The sequence below is a fragment of the Marmota monax genome, unplaced genomic scaffold (genome assembly GCF_021218885.2).
Source record: "Marmota monax isolate L192 unplaced genomic scaffold, Marmota_monax_Labrador192_F-V1.1 WCK01_AAM20220418_F8-fsc01333, whole genome shotgun sequence".
NCBI classification, from domain to species: Eukaryota; Metazoa; Chordata; class Mammalia; order Rodentia; family Sciuridae; genus Marmota; species Marmota monax.
This window is the reverse complement of record NW_026694585.1, coordinates 1-22755: the sequence shown is the minus strand read 5'-3', so window position 1 is coordinate 22755 and position 22755 is coordinate 1. Positions and strand designations below refer to the sequence as shown.

The 22755-nt window shown below is 36.8% G+C and overlaps 1 protein-coding gene across 1 annotated transcript in view; it reads right to left on the bottom strand.

Moving 5' to 3' along the window:
- LOC124077206 (contactin-associated protein-like 3) overlaps window positions 1-16668 on the bottom strand; it is a 60413-nt gene extending 43745 nt beyond the window's left edge. Inside the window, 5 exon segments of the mRNA XM_046421454.2 lie at window positions 1112-1255; window positions 3086-3111; window positions 3114-3269; window positions 3955-4158; window positions 16254-16668. Of these exon segments, the coding sequence (XP_046277410.1) occupies window positions 1112-1255; window positions 3086-3111; window positions 3114-3269; window positions 3955-4158; window positions 16254-16455 (732 nt within the window). The 5' untranslated portion in view covers window positions 16456-16668.
- Between the last annotated feature and the right edge of the window lie 6087 nt (window positions 16669-22755).

Below are 22755 nucleotides of genomic sequence, written 5' to 3'. Positions count from 1 at the left end.
AGAACTGCAAAACCATAAGACAAAACAGGGGAAAGCTTTATGACATGGCCTTGGCAATTATTTCTTGGTTATGACACTAGAAATACAATAATATAAGCAAAAATAGACAAGTGGGAGTACCTCAAACTAAAAACAGTACTGTAGAACAAAGGAAACAACCAGGAGTGAAAAGGTAACCTGTGGAGGAAGAGGTTTACCCACTGTATATCTGACAAATGATTAACTTCCAAAACATACAAGGAACTCCAGAAACTCAACAGCAAAACAAGTATGTTGGTGGGAATATAAAATGATGCAGTCACTAGGGAAAGTCAAGCGGAGGTTCCTCAAAAGGTGAAGACTACAACTACCAAATGATCCAGCAATCCCATTTCTGGGTATTTATTTGAAAGATTTGAAATGAAGATCTCAAAAATATTTTTCACTCCCATGTTTACTACCATTATTCACAATAGCCCAAATGTAGAAAACAATATAAACATCTATCAGAGGATGAGTGGATATAGAAAACACACACAAACTGGAATATTATTCAACTTTTAAAAGGAAATCCTGCCATATGCAGCAATATATATATATATATATATATATATATATATATATATATATATATGAACCAGGAGAACATTATGCTAAGAGAAATAAGCCATTTGCAGAAGGACATATACTGCATGATTCCACTTAAATGGGTTATATAAAACAGTCAAACTCAGAGAAGCAGAGAATAGAATGGTAGTTACCAGGGAATAAGAGCAGAGGAAAATGGGGATTTGCCACATAACTCATGTAAGTTTCAGTTAAGGAAGACAAATAAATTCTAGAGATCTGCCTATAGTTAATACGTTATTGCACACTTAAGAATTTCTTAAGAAAGTGGATCTCATGTTAAGTATTCTTATTACCACAAAAAGTGTATTAAAAACTGTTACATAATCTCATTTCATTTTTTGTAACATTATGTATCCATTTCATATATATAGAAAAATTATATCAAACATAAACAAAAAATATGTATGATTTGTACCTTTAGAAGAAATATATTTTAAAACGGAATCAACAAAACAAATTGCACCTCTTTTCTCTACTAAAGCACACATTTGGACTTTCTTACCATGATGAGTATCTCTGGTTTGTGTTTCTTAGACAAATCAATGATATCCACTCCATTATAAAAGAGATTTTCAAAACACCCATTGAAGCTTTTATGTGGGAACACCACTGATTTTCCAAGTCCAGGAATCCCTCCAAAGCTGATCTTAGAAAGAATAAAATGATATAAATAATATTATTTAATTATTTTCTGATTATCTGCTCAAAACATTAATGATCTTCAAATTTGCTTTGCATATTATATTGTCATATTAATTACAAATAAAATTTTAAAATGCAGATTTATCATTGTCTTTATTATAGAGAGACTCAATTCTCTAGTCATATGATTCTTGTCATCATTTTTAGATGAGAATATTGTATATTTATTTCCATGATGATCTGTGTAACAACTTATCCCAGTGTATCATCCCTAAAGAAAAGGGGAAGAGTAAAACTGCATGTTACTGAATGCCCCCTTTCTGTTCCCAAAATCCTTGCCAAGTTAAGGAAACCCTGAGAGCAAGCCTGGGCTGGAAAGTCCTGTTATATATTATCTTAAAGGAACTGGGCTTTCTCTTACACAAAATGGGAAGTAGGGCTACTAAGTGCTACTGTAGACAGCTATTTTCTTACATGTACACCCAGACAGTACTCCTTAGGATGCTGGTTAGACATGCTAACTAATCAGCTAATGCTGATGAATGCACTGCTTCTGCAGTCTAAGATATAAAACCCCTCTCTGAGTAGGGATCAGCATAGATTGAGCATACTGTGGAAAGAAGAATATGTGTTAATAGTCCAGCCACCACCACCGGACAAAGTGCCATGAGGAACAGAGGCACCAGTTGTCAAAGCACCATGAAAGGCAAAAGTGCTATCTGCAATCCCGTCAACACTGAACTCTTTTTGGAGGTAGCACTGATCTGTTGTGAGGGTTTCCCAATAAATCACATGTCTTTCATGCTATCTCTGGACACTTTCTTTGGCTTTCCCACAACCTACCCCACTGTGCCCTGGTACAATTGGGGCTGTGGACATGACACCTACTATGAAGGCATTTGACTTTGCCAACCTTTATAGTAGCCAAGATTTTAGGGCACTGGCCTTTTCCATATCATTTTTAGGTTGGAAAAGTCTATTCATTGATAATCTTATTCAAGAGCAGGATCTTCCATTGATCTCCACCACTGAGGTCAAATGAATGTCAATATTTTCTGGTTTTCTTGTTCTATCTGATACATGTGCTGAGCAGAATCATCAGAAAAAATCAAATGCTGCATTTCAGTGTGGAGTAGATGTATGTGGGCAATACACTGTTAACATTGTTAAGGCTTCAGAAATACTAAGAAACATTTATTTTGATTTGTCTGCATTTGTCTCTCGTTAATACATCAGGATACTTGTTGATTGTTTCTCCAGGTTATCCCAGGTCACTAATTCTGTTTACTACTATCCTATAAGCAAAAGAAATTTCCAGGGCTCACATTCAAAAACACTAGATATAATACAGAATACTTATCTGAAAGAATGCCTTAAAATATTGTTTTTTTTGTATTTATTTATAGCTTTTCATCCAAAAACATCCTAACTTCCTGGCATGAGTGCTTATTCTCATCTGAGGACTAACATTCATAAGGATAAAATGTCTCAATAGTGTATATTTGTGCCATCATGCGCCGAATTACAATTACGTTCAATGATGGCCCTCACATTTGTGGGCATCCCATAAGAATATGTTGCCTGGTGATGCCATAGTCATATAGGTTGGTGTAAGTACACTCTAAAATGTTCACACTACAATTAAATCACCTAATGATGCATTTCTCAGAATGTACCTTGTTGATAAGCAGTGTTCAACCTACTGTGTGATAATAATCCATAGGAAATAATTCACCAGATTCTGAATTCCTAGGAAAGAGTATGTATTCAGTGTAGCAGTTCTTTCTCTAGAGGGTTATATTTCATTTAAGTGCAAAATCTATAATGTCCACACCTTATAATCAAGATCTAAAAGGCTGGCTCTCCCTCTGCCTGGAAACGGTGAGTATGTTTGTCCACTGTGAAATTGATGTGTGTGTTGAGGACCTCAATGAGGACAGAATGCCAGTGTTGGTCATCCAGCAGACTGCCCAAGGTGAGGGTCACCTGGGCATCTAGGGAGGGCAGGTTAGCACCACCTGAGAAGAGAGTAAAAGTCAATGTAGTATTATTCCACCCATTCAATACTATGGTTTCTACTGGGAGATTTGTCACAGCAATTACTCTTTCCTTATATCCTCCTATCCAAAAACGCTAGTTAGATAGTTTAATGTTAATCCTAAACACAATATATTTTTGACCTTTGAGCAATTTCTTCTCTTATTTGTTGTTCTTTGTGTTTGCTTTTCTGATTCAATAAAAAGTAAGGATCAGGGAATCTCCCTGTATATTTCACATTCATTCAATGTTTCTGATGACATTTTCACTTAATGTAAAAATATTTTCTTCTTAGGAAAGAAGAAAAGTAATGCTACTACCTCAAAATTTTACAATCATCCATTCATCTTTATGATATTATCAGGTTATTTATTGGACAGCTGATGATGGCTCTATACAATTATCAAACTATAATACTGTTTACATAAATACATGGTTAAGACAGACATGTAGCCGCTAAGATGCCACAACTGTAGGATGAACATGTTCCCCTTGCTTAGACAGCTCTTGTTTGTACCAATCACGCCAAGGAATTATTTATAAGACCTTCTTTCATTCTTAAATGGATTGGTTTCAGTTTAAATTAACTGCTTAAGAAAAAAAAAGTATAAAAAGCATTTTCATCTAAGTAATCACATTTTTAAAAGCAATTCCTTGTCCTTTTACCTGAATTAAAGAACAAGATGAGTTTTCCTTTAACTAATTCCAGGGTGATATGTTTGCCATTTTGTCCTTCTCTGTGGAGTAGAATCCCATCACTCTGCCTGGTTTTAAATTTCAAAATAATGATCTCCTTCATTGAACTGATGGATTTCTGATTAATTGTGTACAATAAGAAACTTTTTCCATCAAAATTAACCATCTCAGATCCTATAATGGAAAACGTCAAAAAGTGATTCCAGATATATTTTCATTACTGCATTGAAATATATAAGTCAACACACATGTACATATGTAGTCTATTTCTGGTTTGCTTAACATAGGTGGAAATACCCACTGCCAACTTCCTCTTGGTACTAGAGTTAACACACATCATCTCTCTGTTTGCTTTTTCTGACTTTTTTTTTTTGTTTTAAGACAGTATCATCTAGAAGTATTTGTGTTCCTCTCCTTCCAATTGCACCTATCTTTGTATTTGCTTTTCTAATTCAATAAAAAGTAAGGATGAGGGAACAAGCTGAAGTTAATCCCCCTTGCACAAAATCTCCCTGTATATTTCACATTCATTCAATGTGAAATTGACACTACTGGTGTTTGGAAAGGATAAAACTGTTATCACATACTGGTAAAAGGTGTCAGTGTAAATAGCTTTATTGTTTGTGACCCAGTAGTTTAGACATTTAACAGTTCTCACTTTAATATACTGGTGTCCAGTCATAAGAGTCATGCATGCACATCCCAGATTCACTAAGTACCATTTTAAACTCATCTGAAGGGCACGATAATACAAGCTGTACTTTTTCTCAATGTTGTGGCTGAGTCAAATCACAAAAGGCACACCTATTTTATGATGCACCTCAATAACTAAGAAGGTCATTCCATTGGGATGCCACCATTTTTCTCTGAACTTACTGACAATATCTTACTTTTTTGGTATCAACACTACTTTTATCAGTTTGTGCCAAAAAGTTACATGTTATCATTCATATACAGGGGTTGGGTGAAACTCATTGTAAGTGATTGCCTAGCACGTATAAGGCCCTGGGGTTTGATTCCAATCACAACACATGCACACAGACACATCATCAGTCAAAAACAATTGCAAAGAGAACAGTACAAAGGAGTTCATACAGTATGGCACCATGGTGCTGGCCTATAATCCCAGGGACATAGGAGACTGAGGATGGAGGATTTCAAGTTTGAAATTGAGAAATTTAATGAGACCCTCTCTCAAAAGGAAAAATAAAAGAAAAAAAAAAAAGAGCTTGGAATGTAGCTCAGTGGTAGAGCACACTGGGTTTAATCACTAGTATTGAAACAATGATTGATTGATTAATTAATTAATTATTAATTTTTAAAAAGGAATTCATATTGCCTAGAAAAAAATCTCCTCTTGCATTTTTCATACATAACTGTCTTTTAAAAATACATGTGTACTAAATGAAGACAAAGCAAATAATAAAAGACCTTCGTGTCTTTCAAACCAATGTTAGTTATTTACTTTCACAGAAAGTTGTGGCCAATGTACACATGGACATACATTTAATTCAGACTAAAATATTTTTATTATGTGTAGCGTCCTTTTTAAAATTTGGAAGTTCAATTCACATGTATAGTGTGTAATATATAAACACTACATTGTCTAGAAATCATGTAAACTAAATAATTACTCTTCATTTTATAATTAAACAAACATGCCTGGTAAGAATATAACTAGTCAAGTTCAAATGAAGCTCTCAAGCTTATTAGATGGCAATGAAATAATGAAATCGTGGTAATGAAGAATTGAAATGATTTCACATTTTAGCAGTACATATTCCTATGTATGTCACTGACAGCATTAAAAATAACTAAGGCTTGCTTTTGCAGTTAGCCAACAAGGAATTTTGTTCTGCACATGATTTTGCCAAGATTATTTTGGTCAAAAAGATTTTACCCTCATCCTCCCTGTTGCCACAATGGTTTTGCAATAGTTAAATTATTATTAAAGCATCAGAATCTTCTGGAGTGTTTGTTGCACACAGATTGCTGAGACATAGCCCTGAGTTTCTGAGTGAACAGGTCTGAGGTAGAATCTAAGAATCTGCATTTCAAACAAATTCCCTCCTGTTGTCCATGTGCTTGAGCTGGTGACCATACTTTGAGATCCACAGCTTTAAACCACCTAAATTATATTTCTTGGAGATTCTTCTCAGGCAAAATGGACTAGTAAAAATTTTACTGGGTAACCATGACACAAAATAATGGCCTTAAAACCCTTTTGTCCTAATGCTTTGAGTTATGTTCTAACACTTTGTCTAGAATAGTTAACCATATATTAATCACCAAAATATATCTTATAAGAAAAATCCAAAATGTACATTGACAGATTTTTAAAAGCTTATTGGATGACCAAATTAGAATATAGATCTATAGCTAAGTGAGTATAACAGCCCTAGTAGTTCAAAATCATCAAGGATATAAACTTAACCTCAACTTTAGGGGTTTAAAATGATAGACAAAATTTAGGAACTGCTTTTTGAAGTCTAGAATATTAGGATCTCTCACTCTTTATCTGTATATTTGCATAACTCTCAAGCCCATTACCGTACAGACCCCTGAGCTAATTTGTAAAGGGTTGTTAAACATAAAATCAACAACAACAAAAATGCAGCAGAGAGCACACATGGCCTGCATGGCCTGAAATACTGAGCATCTAGCCCTTTCCAGAAGTTCCTCACTCTGACTCTACAGAAGTATCCTATGATGGTTACTGGGCTGGTGCTCACTGTTCAGAGGTGGCAGTGATAAGAATCAGCTCATAACCAGACATTCTGGCATCCAATTTTTATTTCACTGAAAACCCCATTATGTTTAGGACCTCACAAATTATTTTTGTTGACATCCATAGTACACAATTCAATATACTCCGTTTATGACTATGGTTAGAATGGTAAAGAACTGGTCAATATTTTAGCACCTGGTTATGTATTTCTGTGTATAATATAAAACATTGGCCTTGATATAAATAGGCTTCTATAGATTGAAATTCTTCTTTGAAGGATATTCACAATTTTGTTCTATTATTAAAACTCCATCTTTTCCATCTTATGTCATTTTGACTTAATTCCATTCATTCCAAAAGTATGGCCCATTGGATTAATACTGATGTAGCACCTAGCTTGTGTCACCACTCACTGTGCTGGATGCTGGGACAAGCAGGGGCCAGGACAGGTCTGGTTCTAGCCTCTCCAAGCAACAATCCTCTTATTCTCTGGTACTTTCTTACTTATATTGTCATGAAGAAATACAATTCATAGGGAAAATCTTCAAGTCTTACAGGGTTGCTAAGGAAACTACAGAAGTAAAGAAACAGCTTATAGCTCAAAATAAAAGCAGGAGAAAAAAGGCTCTCCTTTGGTGACAATGTCCAGAAACAAAGAATACAAAGAATTAAGGAATCTTGATGAACTGCCAATCATGCACCCTTCACATTAAATTTGCAGATACACATCAGAAAGTAGTCAGCCATGACTTTACATTTATAATAAAAGAAAACACATTATCACAACAGATAATTTAAAATATAAATAGAACCTCTATTATAGGCCTCACCAAAAGTAATCATTCTGATAAAATATTATCTACCTAACAATGTTCACAAATAGATTTGAATATTTAAACAAATCAGAGTGTCAGTAAATATAATTTTTCAAAATCAGCATTAAATACTCAAAGTGAATTTGTAAAAGCAATAAATTTAAAATAAATGTAAAGTTTAAAAAACATTTTGGGAGACAAAGCATTTCATCAATAAGTCAATAGTAGCAATTTCTCTGAAAGCATTGATGGGGGAGCTCCGCCAGGCGTAAGTATTACCTTCCCTGACCCTTGTGCCACTGATCTCAGTGTTACCTAGAGAATTAAATTACCTAAGATGCTCTTTTTTGTATCATTCCACTGTTATAAGATTTTTGCTGTTTAACTATTAAATAAATAAAACTTTACATATCCATGATGAATACAAATAATCCATTACAATATGTGGATGAAATATCCAAAGAATACATCAAATTTCAACTTGGCATTCCATTTAAAATGGCTTTTACAAGAGTCTTCATAAAAGTGTCTCTGTATATAATCCAACTATTTCAATCATTGAGGTATTTGAAAAGAGAAGATACATATCATGCACACAAGGTAGGAAGTGATAGTTTCCCCAGTTATAAGACTACAAACTTATATTCCAAAAACAGTAGGAGGAAATACTTATGATTTCACTTTATCATCAATAACTTCCTTAATAGATTAATTTTTTATGTTTCAGTCTCTAACAGACTATGGTTGGAATATATATTAATATGGCAAAGAATGGTCAATATTTTATCAACTGGCTATGTATATATGTGCATGCCATAAAACACTGGTTTTTGTCACCACTCATTATGCTGGATGCTGGGATAAGGAGGAACCAGGACATCTTCATAGGATACTTCTGTAGAGCAGGAGTGGGGAACTTCTGGAATGGTTCTTACGTAGTAATGTATTAGGTAAAGGCATTAATCTAACCAGTAGTGAGGCTAAATATGTGCTGATACATTTCCACTTTCTTAATCTAGTCCACAAAAAGCCATTCCAAACAATGAAAATGACAAAGTGCAGTGGGCTGTGGAGCTATCCTGAGAAGGTTGGACTCCTGGTTCCACCTTAGAAGACTCACTCAACCTCCTTTGCCTCAGTGTCTTCATTCACAGGGCATAAGAGTCCCCCACAGAACTATCATGAATATTAAACCATTTAATGTCTATGAGTGTGCAAACATGGTAAGTCCTCAGTGGGATTAGTTACATCATTATTGTTGGTGCTCTGGGCAAAGAAAATGAGATTTAACCATAGCTAAAAACTACCTTTAGGACTTTTGCTTTTGACCATGATGGGGGTAACAAGAGAACTTAAATACTTAAATGTTCTTGGAGTATTTAATGCTGATTTTTAACAGGTTTATCCCTCACTTGAAACAACCAAAAATAAGGTCCCTTAAACTTACCTATTCACTAAGTATTCCCTTCCCTGACCCTTGTGCCACTGATCTCAGTGTAAGATACTCTTTTTTGTATCATTCCACTGTTATAAGATTTTTGTAAACCATTGAAACAATGGTTTACAAAACATTTGCTATTAAGCAACAAAGAAGAGTGAAATGTATAAGAAATGAGAGGCAAGAGATAAGCTTTATGACTGCTTGGATCTTAACCTTCAAAGAGTTCCCAGGACATGGAGCAGGAAAGGAAAACTGAGGCAGAGACCAGCGACTTCCTGAGCTGAAAATAGCATGAAGAGTCTGTTAGAATGAGGCAGCTAGAGCTCCCAGGCAAAGAACAGGGGAGGAGAAAGATGAACTACAAGAGAGCACAGGTGGTTTGCAACAGAGTCCTAAAGCAATAAATGAGCTGTATATTGATAGAATGCACCCTTAAGGAAATCCAGCAAGACTAAGGAAAGAAGCTTCTGGAAGGACTAGCTAGAAGTAGCATTTCCCATGCACACAAGTTGGTCATGGTGACCATGTGATCATCCAGAATGAAGACCACACAGCTCACTAGTTTGGGATCAAGTACTTAGAGGATCTAACCTCAGTGGTGGGGAGGCATTGGCCCCAGATTAAACACTGCTCTGGTGAGGCTAAGACCTTGAAGCATTGACTTGCTGTAGTCCAATGTGTCTTTGAATGAAGGGAAAGAATACAAGGATGCAAAAATATCTAGCATTCAACAAGGTAAAAGTCACAATGTCCAACAGCCAATTGAAGACAGGTGGAAGCTGGAAAACTTGGCCCTCATGAGGAAAAATTATCAATCAAAACGTACACACACCTGAAAAATATAATTGCCAGAGATACATGAAAGTTACTTAAAAGAGTGAAAGCCTCAAGATCTGAAATGAAAGATAAACTGAATAGATTCAAAGGAAATTAAACACTGAAGAAGAATCATGAACCTGAAGACATCAATAGAAAAATACAAATTGAAATGAAGAGAAAAAAAGAATTTAAAAAAAAATGAGCTGGGCCTGGTGGCACACACCTATTATCCCAGCAGCTCTGGAAGCTGAAACAGGAAAATCACGAGTTCAAAGCCAGCCTTAGTGATGGTGAGGTGTTAAGCAACTCAGTGAGTCCCTGTCTGTAAATAAAATACAAAATAGGGTTGGGGATGTGGCTCAGTGGTAAAGTGCCCCTGAGTTCAATCCAAAAAAAAAAAAAAAAATGAACAAAGCATCAGTAAAGTGCAACTAATAAAATCCAAATACCTAATGTGTGGTAATTGATTCCCTTAAGGAATAACAGAGAGGGGGGTCAGTTAAAAAAAATCTGAAGAAACAATGGCTGAAACTTTTCAAATTTATTGAAAATTATGAACCCACAGATCCAAGTGACCCAATGAGACCCAAACACAAGAAACAGAAGAATATAAAAGGAGAAGCACATAAGCAAATTACTCAAAATCCTTTTTAAAAGCTAGGGGGGAAAAAGACATCTTACAATCAGAGCAACATCAATACAGTTGGTTACAGATTGCTAGATTGCTAGAATGCTAGAAACTAATGCTATCAAAATCTGTGCTGGTTGAAAATAACTCGCACAAATGAAGGCAAAGATAAGGGCTTTCAAACATACAAATGCTGAAAGAGTTCCTTGCCAGTAGATCAACACTATAAAAAATGTTAAAAAGAAATAATTGAGGTAGAAGAAAAATGATTCAGAGAAATATGGGTCTATACAAAAGAATACAGAATATGAAAAATTTTTACATAAGTGTGTGTGTGCATTTACATGTATGTACTCAATTTTTTTCAAGATAGGTACATTTTTAAAATATAGATGAAGTGTTATAGGTTTATACCCATCAAATTCTCTTTCTCCAAAAGCAATGATAAAACTGGAGGTGAGGATGTTCAAAAATAGTAACTAAAGGAATCTGGAAAATGACCAAAGACATACAATAAATTGAGAAGCATTTGCTCAAGAAAATCTATTGAATCTCAGTAATGACAGTGGAAGCCTATATGATTATAGCCAGAGGCTGCCTCTACCTCTTCTTGGCACTAATCCTCTACTTGGGATGGGGAGGAGAGCACATGGAAAAATCAAATATCTCAGCCTGAGATTTCAATACCTGTTGGGCAGGAACAACTGACTGGTTGATCAGCCAGCAGCTGAATAGAAAGGAACCATATTCATACTCGAAGTCAGGGAATACATCTTTGAAGAAGTGACATTTAAGCAGAGACCTGAATGGTAGGATATAGAGATGAAAAAATTGAGAAGCAGCAGTCTAAGCAGATAAACTGGATGTTAAGACTCTATGAGTGAGGAGTGTGCTTGGCAGAGGCATCAAAAGAAGCCATGGTGGGAAGGGAGCAAGATGTGGGGATGGCAGGAGGTGAGACTAGAAAAGTATGCAGGGGCATGGTCTTTCAGCATCTTCTGAGTCCTTCTGAGAAGTGTGGATGCTATCTTAGGAACAATGGACGTGAAAGATTGTAAACACATAATCAGTTACATCAGATGTGCATTTTTAAAAATACCTTTAGCTGCAATGTAACATAAATATAATATACTAATGGGTAGAGACAGGGAAACTAAAATTGGAAAGCAATTGCAATAATCCAGGAGAGTCTAGAAGTGTGGTAAGCTAGAGAGAAGTGAAATGATTTAGGGAATAATTTGGACATACAATTATGTGCAGATACAGAGATTTGTCAAGGGTGATTCCCATACTTATAGCATAAGTTCCTGATGAATGATAGAATCATTAACAGACATAATGAATACCAGAGGAAGAGTGTTTTAGGGCTAGTTGTGAGTCAGTTCAAGAAAGCAATCTGGGACTCAGTAAGTTTTAAGTACTTGTAAGGCAACTAATTCACTAGCCAAAGATCACCTGTTTTCTCAATAATTGGACCTATTGTTTAACTCTGAGATCTAGAGATTATTACAGACTGCAAATTCTGGTAGTAATTAGTGATATTCAAAAATTGCTAAAAATGATTATGCATTTAAATTAATTTAGTTGCCATCATATATCCAACTTTGCCTGTTCCACTGTAATTTATTAAATATGTATTGATATATTTTTTAAACATTTACTTTCAGCAAAATCCTTAGTTACACTCTTTTAAGATCTAATAGTTTGCTAACAAGTTTAATCTGGGAGGCAATTAAAAATGCATCATTTGGAATTGTGCAATAAATGTGATAGAAATTAGAAAGATTAAAATAGCATTAAAATATGGCTTATTACACCCAAAAATATGATAGGCTGTTTTGTCTCATATGATTTTAGGGTAAGTATTAGTACTTTTCTACTTAATATCAAATAAAAACCTTAAGGTTATATGATTATAGCTCAGAATAATTAATCTTTTTTATTCCTAGAGCAAGATACGTCTTCTATCTACACTGTGACACAAAGTGAGAATCAGAAGCCTGTTCCCATGTTCAGCCTGACTCTGTGAATCCACATTTATCCTCTCCTGCACAGGCTCCTTAGCAATTGGAGGGCAAATATCAAGCCTTATGGATCTTCCTTAGCATGGTAACTTGCATAGAGTAAATAGTCTGTAAATAGATACCATGCTGAATAGAATTAGTACTTTTTCTAACTTAATTTGACTATTTTGTATGTTTTTCAGAACAGGCTTGGACAATCTAGACCAGCATTCTCCAAAGACTAAAGATCATTATTAGCTGCAAAATTTCTCTTCATCAATGAAGGGAACTACTTCTACTCTCATCTCATGTTCTTATATTCCTACTAATGTATTTTCAAAACCCAAGTCTACCCAGAATAGGGGCCAGTACTGGAAAGAAGGAGGGTCTATATGTATCCTCTTCTCTCAAAATTCTCTTCAAATTTTTCAAAATACACCTTCCTTATTTTTTTGGAATAACAATAACTGGCTTACAAATATTGATATATAGGGACACTGTTAAATAAAGTCTAATTTTTCACTGTCACTGTCAGTACTTAAAAATAAAAAACAGTCAGTTACACATTTCACTCCATTCATTTTGTTCGTGTGTGTGTGTGTGTGTGTGTGTACTGGAGATGGAACCCAGGGGCACTTAATCACTGAGCCACATCCCTAGCCCTCTTTATATTTTATTTTGAGACAGGGCCTCACTAAGTTGCTGAGGCTGGCTTTGAACTTGCAATCCTCCTGCCTCAGCCTCCTGAGCTGCTGGGATTGTAGGCATTCATTTTATTCTTAATGCCTGACTTGAAATAAGGAGGAAGTACCAATACGTGAATGACAAACTCATAAATCCCAGAGCACTCACCACCTCTGCATCTATCAATTCCACATTCCCAGCAATTCACTCAACTTTCTGCTTTCTTCCATGCTGGCCTTATTCAAAGAATAGGCACATTAATAAACATAAAAGTACGATAAAATAATGGAGCCAGTTCAATACAACCTGATAGGAAAAGAACACATTGCTACAAGATCACTAGAAAATGAAACTGTACAGGAACCCCAGAAGTCAAAGAATAAGGCAGAACAGAAGAGCAGAATAGATCCAAAAGATGATCAACCTGGCTAAAGACCTGGGAGAGTCGGGCTTCAAAACCCAGCATCGCAGAGGATGTGGATTTGGAGTTCTCAGATCATATGTTAATGTTATTAAAACCTTTTGAAAGTGGATAACACATGAAAGAGAGAACTTTTAAGAGTGAAATACAAGGGTGAGGACAAATCTGCAGAGAATGCTGAAATTAGACAGATAATGCTGCCAGGAAGGGGACTCTAAGAACAGCACTGCTACCCCTCCACCACCTCATCCTTGGTTTTAAAATGGTAAAAGGGCCTTTTAGGTAGGGAAAGCATATGCCAAGCCAGGAAACCCTGAAAACATACAATGTTTAAAGGAATAATGAATAGCATTGCAAGTGGAATTTAAAGAAATGAAACTGAAAAGAGAATTTGCATCTAAGAGTCATTATGTGCCAAGAAAAGCAATTTGGATGTTATTTGCAATACAAACAGCAGTGGAAATAACAATCGAAAAGAAAATAACTATCACTTTTGGTTATAAACTGTATTGTATTAAATTATTGTCAAAATAAGAATGCAAAGTTCTATGTTTGAGTAATTATTCTTACTACTAATAAAAACAAGACAAGGCAAAACCACTACTAATCAAGGATGTACTGTGGCTGTTTTACAAATTGTAGTGATTGTTACACCTGTATTTTTTTATAGTAGGAGCTTTTTGTGGTGAACAATTCCTTTTGCTGATCTCAGGGGTGCACACAGGTGCCATGATAGCTGCAGTCTTTCCAGGGATAAGGCTCACAACTTTGGTCTTTCTGCTATGAATGTTTAATACAAGAGGCTAGAGTAAGACCTCCTCTTGAAGACCATCAAGGTAATGATAAATCCCCATCAAAAAGCATGTTATGCTTTCAAATCAGTTAACCTGAATCCATTTCCAAACTGATGGGAGAAGGAAGTGGCCACTTTCATGGAAGCGTCTCAGACACTTCAGCAGGGAGTACCTTGGTAAGTCCAGGAGACATAGGAAGGAAGGAAATGATCATGGCAAGAAGAAAAAGACCTGGACAGTAACACAACAGAATCTGCATTAAATGCTTCCAGAAAATATGGAAAGCAATGGAAGAGTTAGAAAACCAAATGGAAAGAGGGACCTGTATGTGATGCTACCAGGAAGCAGAAATGAAGCCAAGACTAACACAGTGTTTCACCCTGGGAAGGAGCTCTTTGAATGAGCCTCATCTTCTGAAATCACTCATTGTGTGTGAGGTTCCCAAAATGGAGAGGATAGTGTTCAATAACTCCCTCTGTATCACAATGCCATTGCCCCCTGCACTAAAAGAACCCCTAAATTCCTGCTCCCATGCTTTGTGTTGCCATGAGCACTGACTATACTTTGCATCTGGAATGTTATACCAAGGCCCATATGTTAAAGTCTTTGTCCCCAGCTTGGCACTTTTGGGAAGCGGTAGAACCTTTGAGAGATGGGGCTTAGTAGGAAGAAGTTAGTCCATTTGGGATGTGCCCTTGAAAGGAGATATTGCAACCTCAGGGCTCTCCTTTCTCTCTTTGCTTCCCAGCCACCATGAGGTAAATAGCCTTGTGCCACCACACACTCCTTGACATTATGCAGTGTGCTGCGACAGTCCCAAAGAAATGGGGGCCAAGTGACCATGTACTAAACCTCTGAACCTGTGAGCCAGAAAAAGATTTCTTCTTCTCAGTTTGATTATTTCAGGTCTTTTGTCACAGTAATGGAAAACTGACTAATACCAGCATCCTCCGCAGCACCTATCTCACTATCCATGAATATACCTTCACTTTTTTATGTAATTTTATAACTTCTTGTTAGACAAAGCAAATAAAGAATTTTAGAATCATCCCTCACACCCTACACGAGTCATAGTTCTCTCAAGAAGTCAGTGTCCAATAAATTTTTATATGATAAGGGGATAAAGAAACAACTACATGTATAGTATAGCAATGATGAGAATCAAATTTGGAAGAAAAGATGTGAATCTGTTCTTAAATGTAGATCCAATATGTAATAGTTTGGGCATGGGGTGTGGAAGGCCAACCTGACAGAAAACCAAGTCACTGGCTTAGTCCCCAGTTTTCTAGAAAATATTTTGTTAATTTTTTTTCCTTTTGTGTTAATTTAAGAAACATCAAAATTGCAACAATATGATTAACTCACACCTCTATTTCACTGAATGCTTGTAGTCTGTGCTTTCCTTGGCTGCATATTTCACTACTTTTATCATCAGTTGAGAAAAGAGGGAAAATGTAATACCCAAATGACATTTCCAAGCTAAAATTAAATTAAGTTGCAGGCACTGTTCAAAAGAAGGTTCCACTGGGAAGCAAACAAAAGAGTGGAAGGAAAACAGAGTCATCCTAGAGTATGGGGAAAACAGGACAATTGCACCTAGCAGTCACTATGTGTCCCATACTAAGGGCCATCTCAGCATCAGAATCAGCACCATCAGTCACAGTAAATAACTGTTGTTGATTTGAACATCATTACTTTTTTTTAAAATGCTGACTCTGAAGCAATTATCTGGCTAACCTCTGAAAATCTAAAGGTAAATAAAGCTCCATTCAAGTCCTCCTTTGGAAGCCAGGTTCCTTATGGAAGCTTTTTGTTAAAAAAAAAAAAATTCTACTCCAACAGCAGTGTAAGGCATGAAGAGTTGCTTCCAGTTTCAGTGTAGCTTTTACAATATGTCACTCTGATGCTGATTTCAGGCAGGGATAAGAATACTTACTGTATGCACATCCATACACTTCAATCCGCATGCCAATCCTGCCCTTGGAGTTCCAGGCTAAAGGCAGGAAACGCAAGAACCTGGCTTCCAAGGGAGGCTGAAGTCTGTAATGCACCACGCTGTCTGAGTTTGTGTTTCCTGGAAAGCCCTGGGAGAAAACAGAAAAAAGGGATAAAATATCTGTGAGATGCTGTCTCCTCATCAATGATCAATGCCTTGTTCACTTTGTTAATATGCAAAACGTGCTTGTGTTTAAGCAGATGTGATCCCCTCTCCCTAGTCCTTGTATTAATAACCATTGCCCAAGGTCCCTTATTTCCAAGATTGTTTAAATTTCACAAGCACCATTAAACCAGCTATACACATAGTACTCTCAAAGGCTTGCTTTTAGAAAGTAGTTCACCCCCTAATCCCTTTTACTAATCTTCAAGTATAGCAACAGAAACACAGGAAGCCACATTCCCTGGCCCTGGAATAATAAAAATCTAGGGCCAATGTGGATATAAAAAACAGGGTCTTAAAAGCCTCTGGATTGATCTGTTCTTATCATCCATGTTGTTTGAAGAACTGCATCATTAGAATATTGTTGAAATAAAGCATTTCTAAAACTCAATATTAAGTTGCAGGCTTTTACTGCTTAGTTTTACCTCCTGCTGGAAATATTAAACCAAGAAAGAAGACAGGTTTCCCATACTCAGCAGAATGTGAATAGCTCAGGTTTCTCAGTACTACTCCCTTCCCAATCAGAAGGAACATTTTATCAGATATTTGGAAATACAATGTTTGCTTGCAAAGAGGTTGTAAATAGAGAAAAAGCCAGAAAAAAATATTTCCAGTGGCATCAAGACTGTATATTTAAAATAATGTATTTGTATTGAAAACAATACTAGATATGTTACAAATATAAGTGCATGTAGCTTAATATATGGCCATAAATCCATTTTCTGAAGAATAATGAATTAAGTCCCCATATTTGAAAAGTTATGCAAAAGAATAAAATAAGTGTATTTAGCATTATGGAATAAAATTCCTTAATGAGTGTTTAATAGTGTGTGCACATCTTATGGACAACTTGAAGAAACTGTTTGCTCAGAATTAAACGAAGCATTGAACTGTATGTCCATACAATTTTGAGGGCATTTTAACAATTCAGTCAATAGCATTTTCCCATTAGCTTCTTCTATGTATTGAATATAGTAACATGTAAAATAGGATATTTTGACAAAATTTAGAAAACTTTCTCATTGAGAAATGCCATTGACCATAAGTATCATGATTTTGCATTTAGGTTAGTATTAAAATAGTCTAAATGTATGAAATTTATTTTACTTACCACCTGGATCAGTCTGGGGTGGGTTTGGAGAATGTCTATGATCAGCGAGGCCCTTCTCATGGCCCTGATCCATTATACTCATATCCCCAGCACCTCACAAGGTACATATATCCTGATGGTGCCACGCATGGCATGAACTTGTCACCACTCATTACATCTGTCTTATTTCCCAGGTGATTTAAATTCTATCCATGACCAGTTCAGTTCAAGCAAATGGAAGGTATTCAGTGGCTTTGCTGCAGGATAGATGTTCCTTGACTGACATTAGGGCTATACTCCCAATGAATCCCCTGTACATTGAAAAAATGGCGACCCAAAAAGGCACCTAACCTAAAAAACAGTATATCAATTCAGGATACTGACGAGTGAGTATCTATTTGTTCCCCATGAGATGCACGAATGACTGAACTGCATCTCACTGCCATTGCCCAGCACTGTGAAGAGTACTGGATATAATATTCTGGGGGGGAAATCAAAGTTCAAAATTCAAAGTACAGTTTCTACTGAATGCACACAGGTTTTGAACCATTATAAAGCTGAAAGTCCTAAGGGGAACTGTTATAAAGTCAGGGAACATCTGCATCAGAAATTCTTCAAATTTAATCATATGTGCTGGACTGAAGGGAGGAAAAGAACCATGGTATGTGTTTCTTACCAACAATGACCAATCTTTTTTCTTTTCTTTTGGTACTGGGATTAAACCCAGGGGCCCTTAACCACTGAGCCACATTCCCAGTCCTTTTTTTTTTTTTGAATTTTGAGACAGAGTATCACTAAATTGCTGAGGCTGGGTTTGAACTTGTGATCGTCCTGCCTGAATCTCCTCCCAAGCTGCTGGGAAGACAGGCATATGCTATGGCGCCCAGCAACACTCACCATTTTAAAGAGTCCTTGCCTAACAGATACTTGTGCATTGACGCAAAGTCAGGGCTAACAGGGCCATTTCTAGTCTTAGTCATTCTCTCTGGTGCAGGTTCCTTGTTCCTCCTTATAGACCAAGCTGAATCAAAGCTACTTTATACAAATTCATCTCTAGGTGTGCCATTCTCGAGGATTCAAGGTCCTTTCTTATTTTGGGGCACCACAAAAGCCAGCCAGTGAATCACCATTTCTTAACTAAGTAATAAAGGGCCTTTGTGAGTCTAAATCATTTCCTGTGTTCACATGTGTTCCCTCCTCAAGAGCAGGGCTGCCTGAGCTTCAGAATGTATGTTCTGTCCATTTCAGCACAGGTCCCTTATTCTGGTGTGCCGGCAGAAGAAACAGGGGCATTGAACCAGATCATCTCATCATAAAGCTCCACGGTAGAAAAAATTAAAGAAAAGAAGATAAGAAATCAGGCCCTAAAGAGAAGGCCCATGCTCCCTGTGCAGAGCAACACAACATCAGCGGCTTGAGTTGGCACGAAAGGCCACATGTCAGGCTAGCTCCTGGCTGATTCTAGGAACTTGGATTTGGGGAGGTCTCTTGCCAAACCCAGAACTGATGAGAGTGATGACCTGTTACCTAAACCACCAGGATAAACAATGTGGATTTTGTTGAGCAGCTGCTTTGTTTCTGGGAATGCTGAGTTTCATATTTGCTACACAGAGTTGCTACATGGCTGGCCTCTTCATAAAAACCCTGGTATCCCAGGCTGATTGTCAACATTTCATGTGTGTCCTCACAAGTCACTGCTAGAGGATCTGAGCATTTCCTGTGCAGCTCCACTCGGGAAGAATCTAGGGAGCTAGTGTCTGGTTTTCTCCAGATCTTGCACCTAGCTGATCAGGGTCTGTACCCTACAGTTGTAAAACTCATGTGCTGCATTCTGTGAGTCTCTTGGTGAATCACTGAACCCAGAGGTGGTCTTGGAAACCAGTGACAAAGGACAAATCAAGTGCAACTTGCAGAGGCAAAGACTCAAAACTGAAGGAGCCTAGGACAAGCTCTATCTCGGTGAGAACCATACTCAGCTAGCTCTGCATCACTGCCCTTCCTTCCATCTTACAAAGATGGACCTTTCTTACTCACAGGATTCTTTGCCTGCACTTCCACACTTTGTGTAATAATCACAGGGCAGAGGAAGGTTCTTGGCATGCTTGTACCTCCAGAGAACTAGGGCAGCTCTACATCTTTCTCAACATGTTGCTCATTTGGCTAGTTCATTGCTCTGAGAATGACATCATTATTGTGCTTACAATAAAGTATTTAAATAAATAAATGCACTGACGTTTTTATTAACTAAGATTTTGGTAGACTAGTTTAGGTGAAGTATGGTAGGACTAATCCTTAGATTTACACACGTTACAGTGTGTTTATAAGGGGAACATACTATCACCAAGTTTGGTACCTTTCATTAAAAAAAAATAAATGAGAAGGAGAAGGAGGAGGAGGAGGAGGAAGTTGTTGTTGTTGTTGTTGTTGTCATTTCTGAGTGGTGGTTCCAGTTCTGCATTCAAAGAAAGTTCATTGAAAAAACATTTAGCCTGGGGCTGGGATTGTAGCTCAGTGGTAGAGTGCTTGCCTAGCATGTGTGAGGCACTGGGTTTGATTCTCAGCACTATATATAAATAAATACAATAAAGGGCCATCTACTACTAATATACATATTAGTAGTAATATAACAATATATACATATTATTATTATATGTATATATATATACATTTATATATAGTATATATGTATATACACTAAATACATATATATACACACAAATCAAAACACATAAATGTTTGTGTATATACACACAGAAACATTTAAAAATATGTTAAAATAAAATTACTATTTTTTTAAATTCTGTATCTTAAGTTAATCTGGTTGTTTTACTGATCAAATAAAGATGGCTTTTTTCTTGGCACTTTAAATTTGAGTTGTCACCTAGTTACTATAGGCTTAAACAGATAAACAAAGGATTGCAAAGGAAGAGCCTGGAGGTCATTTAGACAAATAAACCAGGCACAGAGAAACAAATAAAGCATAATCTCACTCATAGGTGAAATCTTAAAAAGTTGATCTCTTAGAAGTTAAGAATAGAATAATGATTACCTGAGCCAGGGAGAGTAGGGCTAGAGGTGAGAATGGTTGCTCATGAATACAAAGTCAAATTTAGATGAAAAAAATAAACTCTGGTGTTCTATTGAAAGATAGGGTGACTATGGTGAAAATAATATAGATTTCAACATAGCCAGAAGAGGAGATTTTGAATGGTTTACCAGAAAGACATGATAAATGTTGGAAATAATGGATATGTCAATTACTTTGTTTTTTTGTTTTGTATTTTTTGGTACTAGCGATTTAACCCAGGGGAGTTTAAACACTGAGCCAGGATTTTGAGACCAGGATTAAAAAAAGAGCCTGGAGGTCGCTAAGTTGCTTAGGGCCTCAGTAAATTGCTAAAGCTGGCTTTGATTTGCTCTTCTTCTGCCTCAGCCTCCCAAGCTGCTGGGATTGCTGGCCTGTGCTACCACGCCCAGCAATTACCTTGTTTTGATCTTCACAGTGTATATACATGAATGGAAATATCACACTCTACCTCACAAATATGTACAATTATCCTGTGTCAATTAAAAATGAAATAAAACTTATCTTTAAAAAGCTATTATGCCAGTTCAAGAAACGAAGAGAAAGTAAGAAAAGAGGGAGGGAGAGAAGAAGGAAGGAAGGAAAGAGAGAGGGAAGGAGGGAGGATGGGGAGAAGAAAGGAAAAAAGGAAGGATTATACAGATTAACAAAATCCATTTTATAACTCCTGGGCAAATCACAATGTATGAAGTCATAGAAAAATGACCAGTCTGTCTCCAAATGTCCCTTTGCTTCTGCCCTATAGTATCTGAGGGGCTATCAAGATGTTAAAATCTTCATTTACTTGACTCTTGAAAGCTTTTCAATCTTTAGAAGTCTTTAGCAGAGATGTGGTTAAGGTCTTATGACCATCCTGGGCAGGTAACTGAAAGCTCAGTCCTTGTCCCCAATGCCAATCAAATAATGAGAACATCGGTTTGAGAAAAAGGAAAAAGTTGTTTTATTGCTTTGCTAGCAAAGGAGAAACACAGGGGACTCTAATCCAGTGATTCTACCCATCAGGGTAAACAGAGGACTTTCAAAGGAGCTATTCAAAGGCTAACATTCCAGGTGTGCCCTGACAGAGGGTCCCAGGGAAAGGTGAGGTACATTTGGATTCACTTGTTAATTTGGGACATATTTACTTCCTAGATTCCTAGGCAGACATTTCCTTCCTGTGGAACACAGATAACTGAAGGCGATATTGTTTCTGGCCACCCAGGTTAGGGAGGGGGAGAGGGGGAAGAGGAAAAGAACATGTCTTTTTAAAAATAAGCCTCAGCGCATACATTCAGAGCTTATATTCAAAAGGTGAAGTGGCCCATGCCAGGATAGGCATGGCAGGTGCAGCTGCTTTCCTCGTGGAGCTTCCATTCCAGCATCCTTTATTCCTATCTGAGACCAATGCATCACACTCCATGCATCAGAAAACAGTGCTCATATCTAAGAAGATGAAATGACAAAGGGATTTCTGTGCCCCCCATCCTATTTTGCCTCAGGCTGATTCTGTGGACAGAACGTAAACCATTGGGAAAGACCGTGCTGGGGTAAATGCTTCTATACCAAGTCTTTCTAAGATGGTGTTATGATCTTACCATTTTTCACTTTTATTGTACAACTGTCTCTTCTCTGGCTACATTTCAGAGAAAAATCTTAAGCGAGCATTCAGCTAAACCCATAAAAACGTACTGTAGTATGATCAAGTGGTTATTTTAACAATTTATAATTATAGCTTCTAACATAAAAGCTGCTTCACACTTCACATGTCAGGCTTGTTAGGAGTCAGATTAATTCCTGAATGTGTGCAACCTCAATTATATTTCTGTCCTGAGCTATTTTGCTTAAACATTTTTATATTGGCTTTTAAGAGATGACTTTAAGGGAAAACTTTGCTGTATTTTATTCTTATTTATTTAAAATTTTTATTGGTGCATTAGAATTATATAGAATAGTGGGCTTCCTTGTCACATATTCATACATGCACATAATCCAATCAGTTTCATTTCCCAGCACCTCCCTTTTCCTCCCCTCCTAGAGTGGTAGATGTTCCAGTGAAAGGTTGGCATTTTCCATTCACTGTCCACTACTCAGAGGTTCACTTCAGAACTAGCATCCTCTGTCTTCTG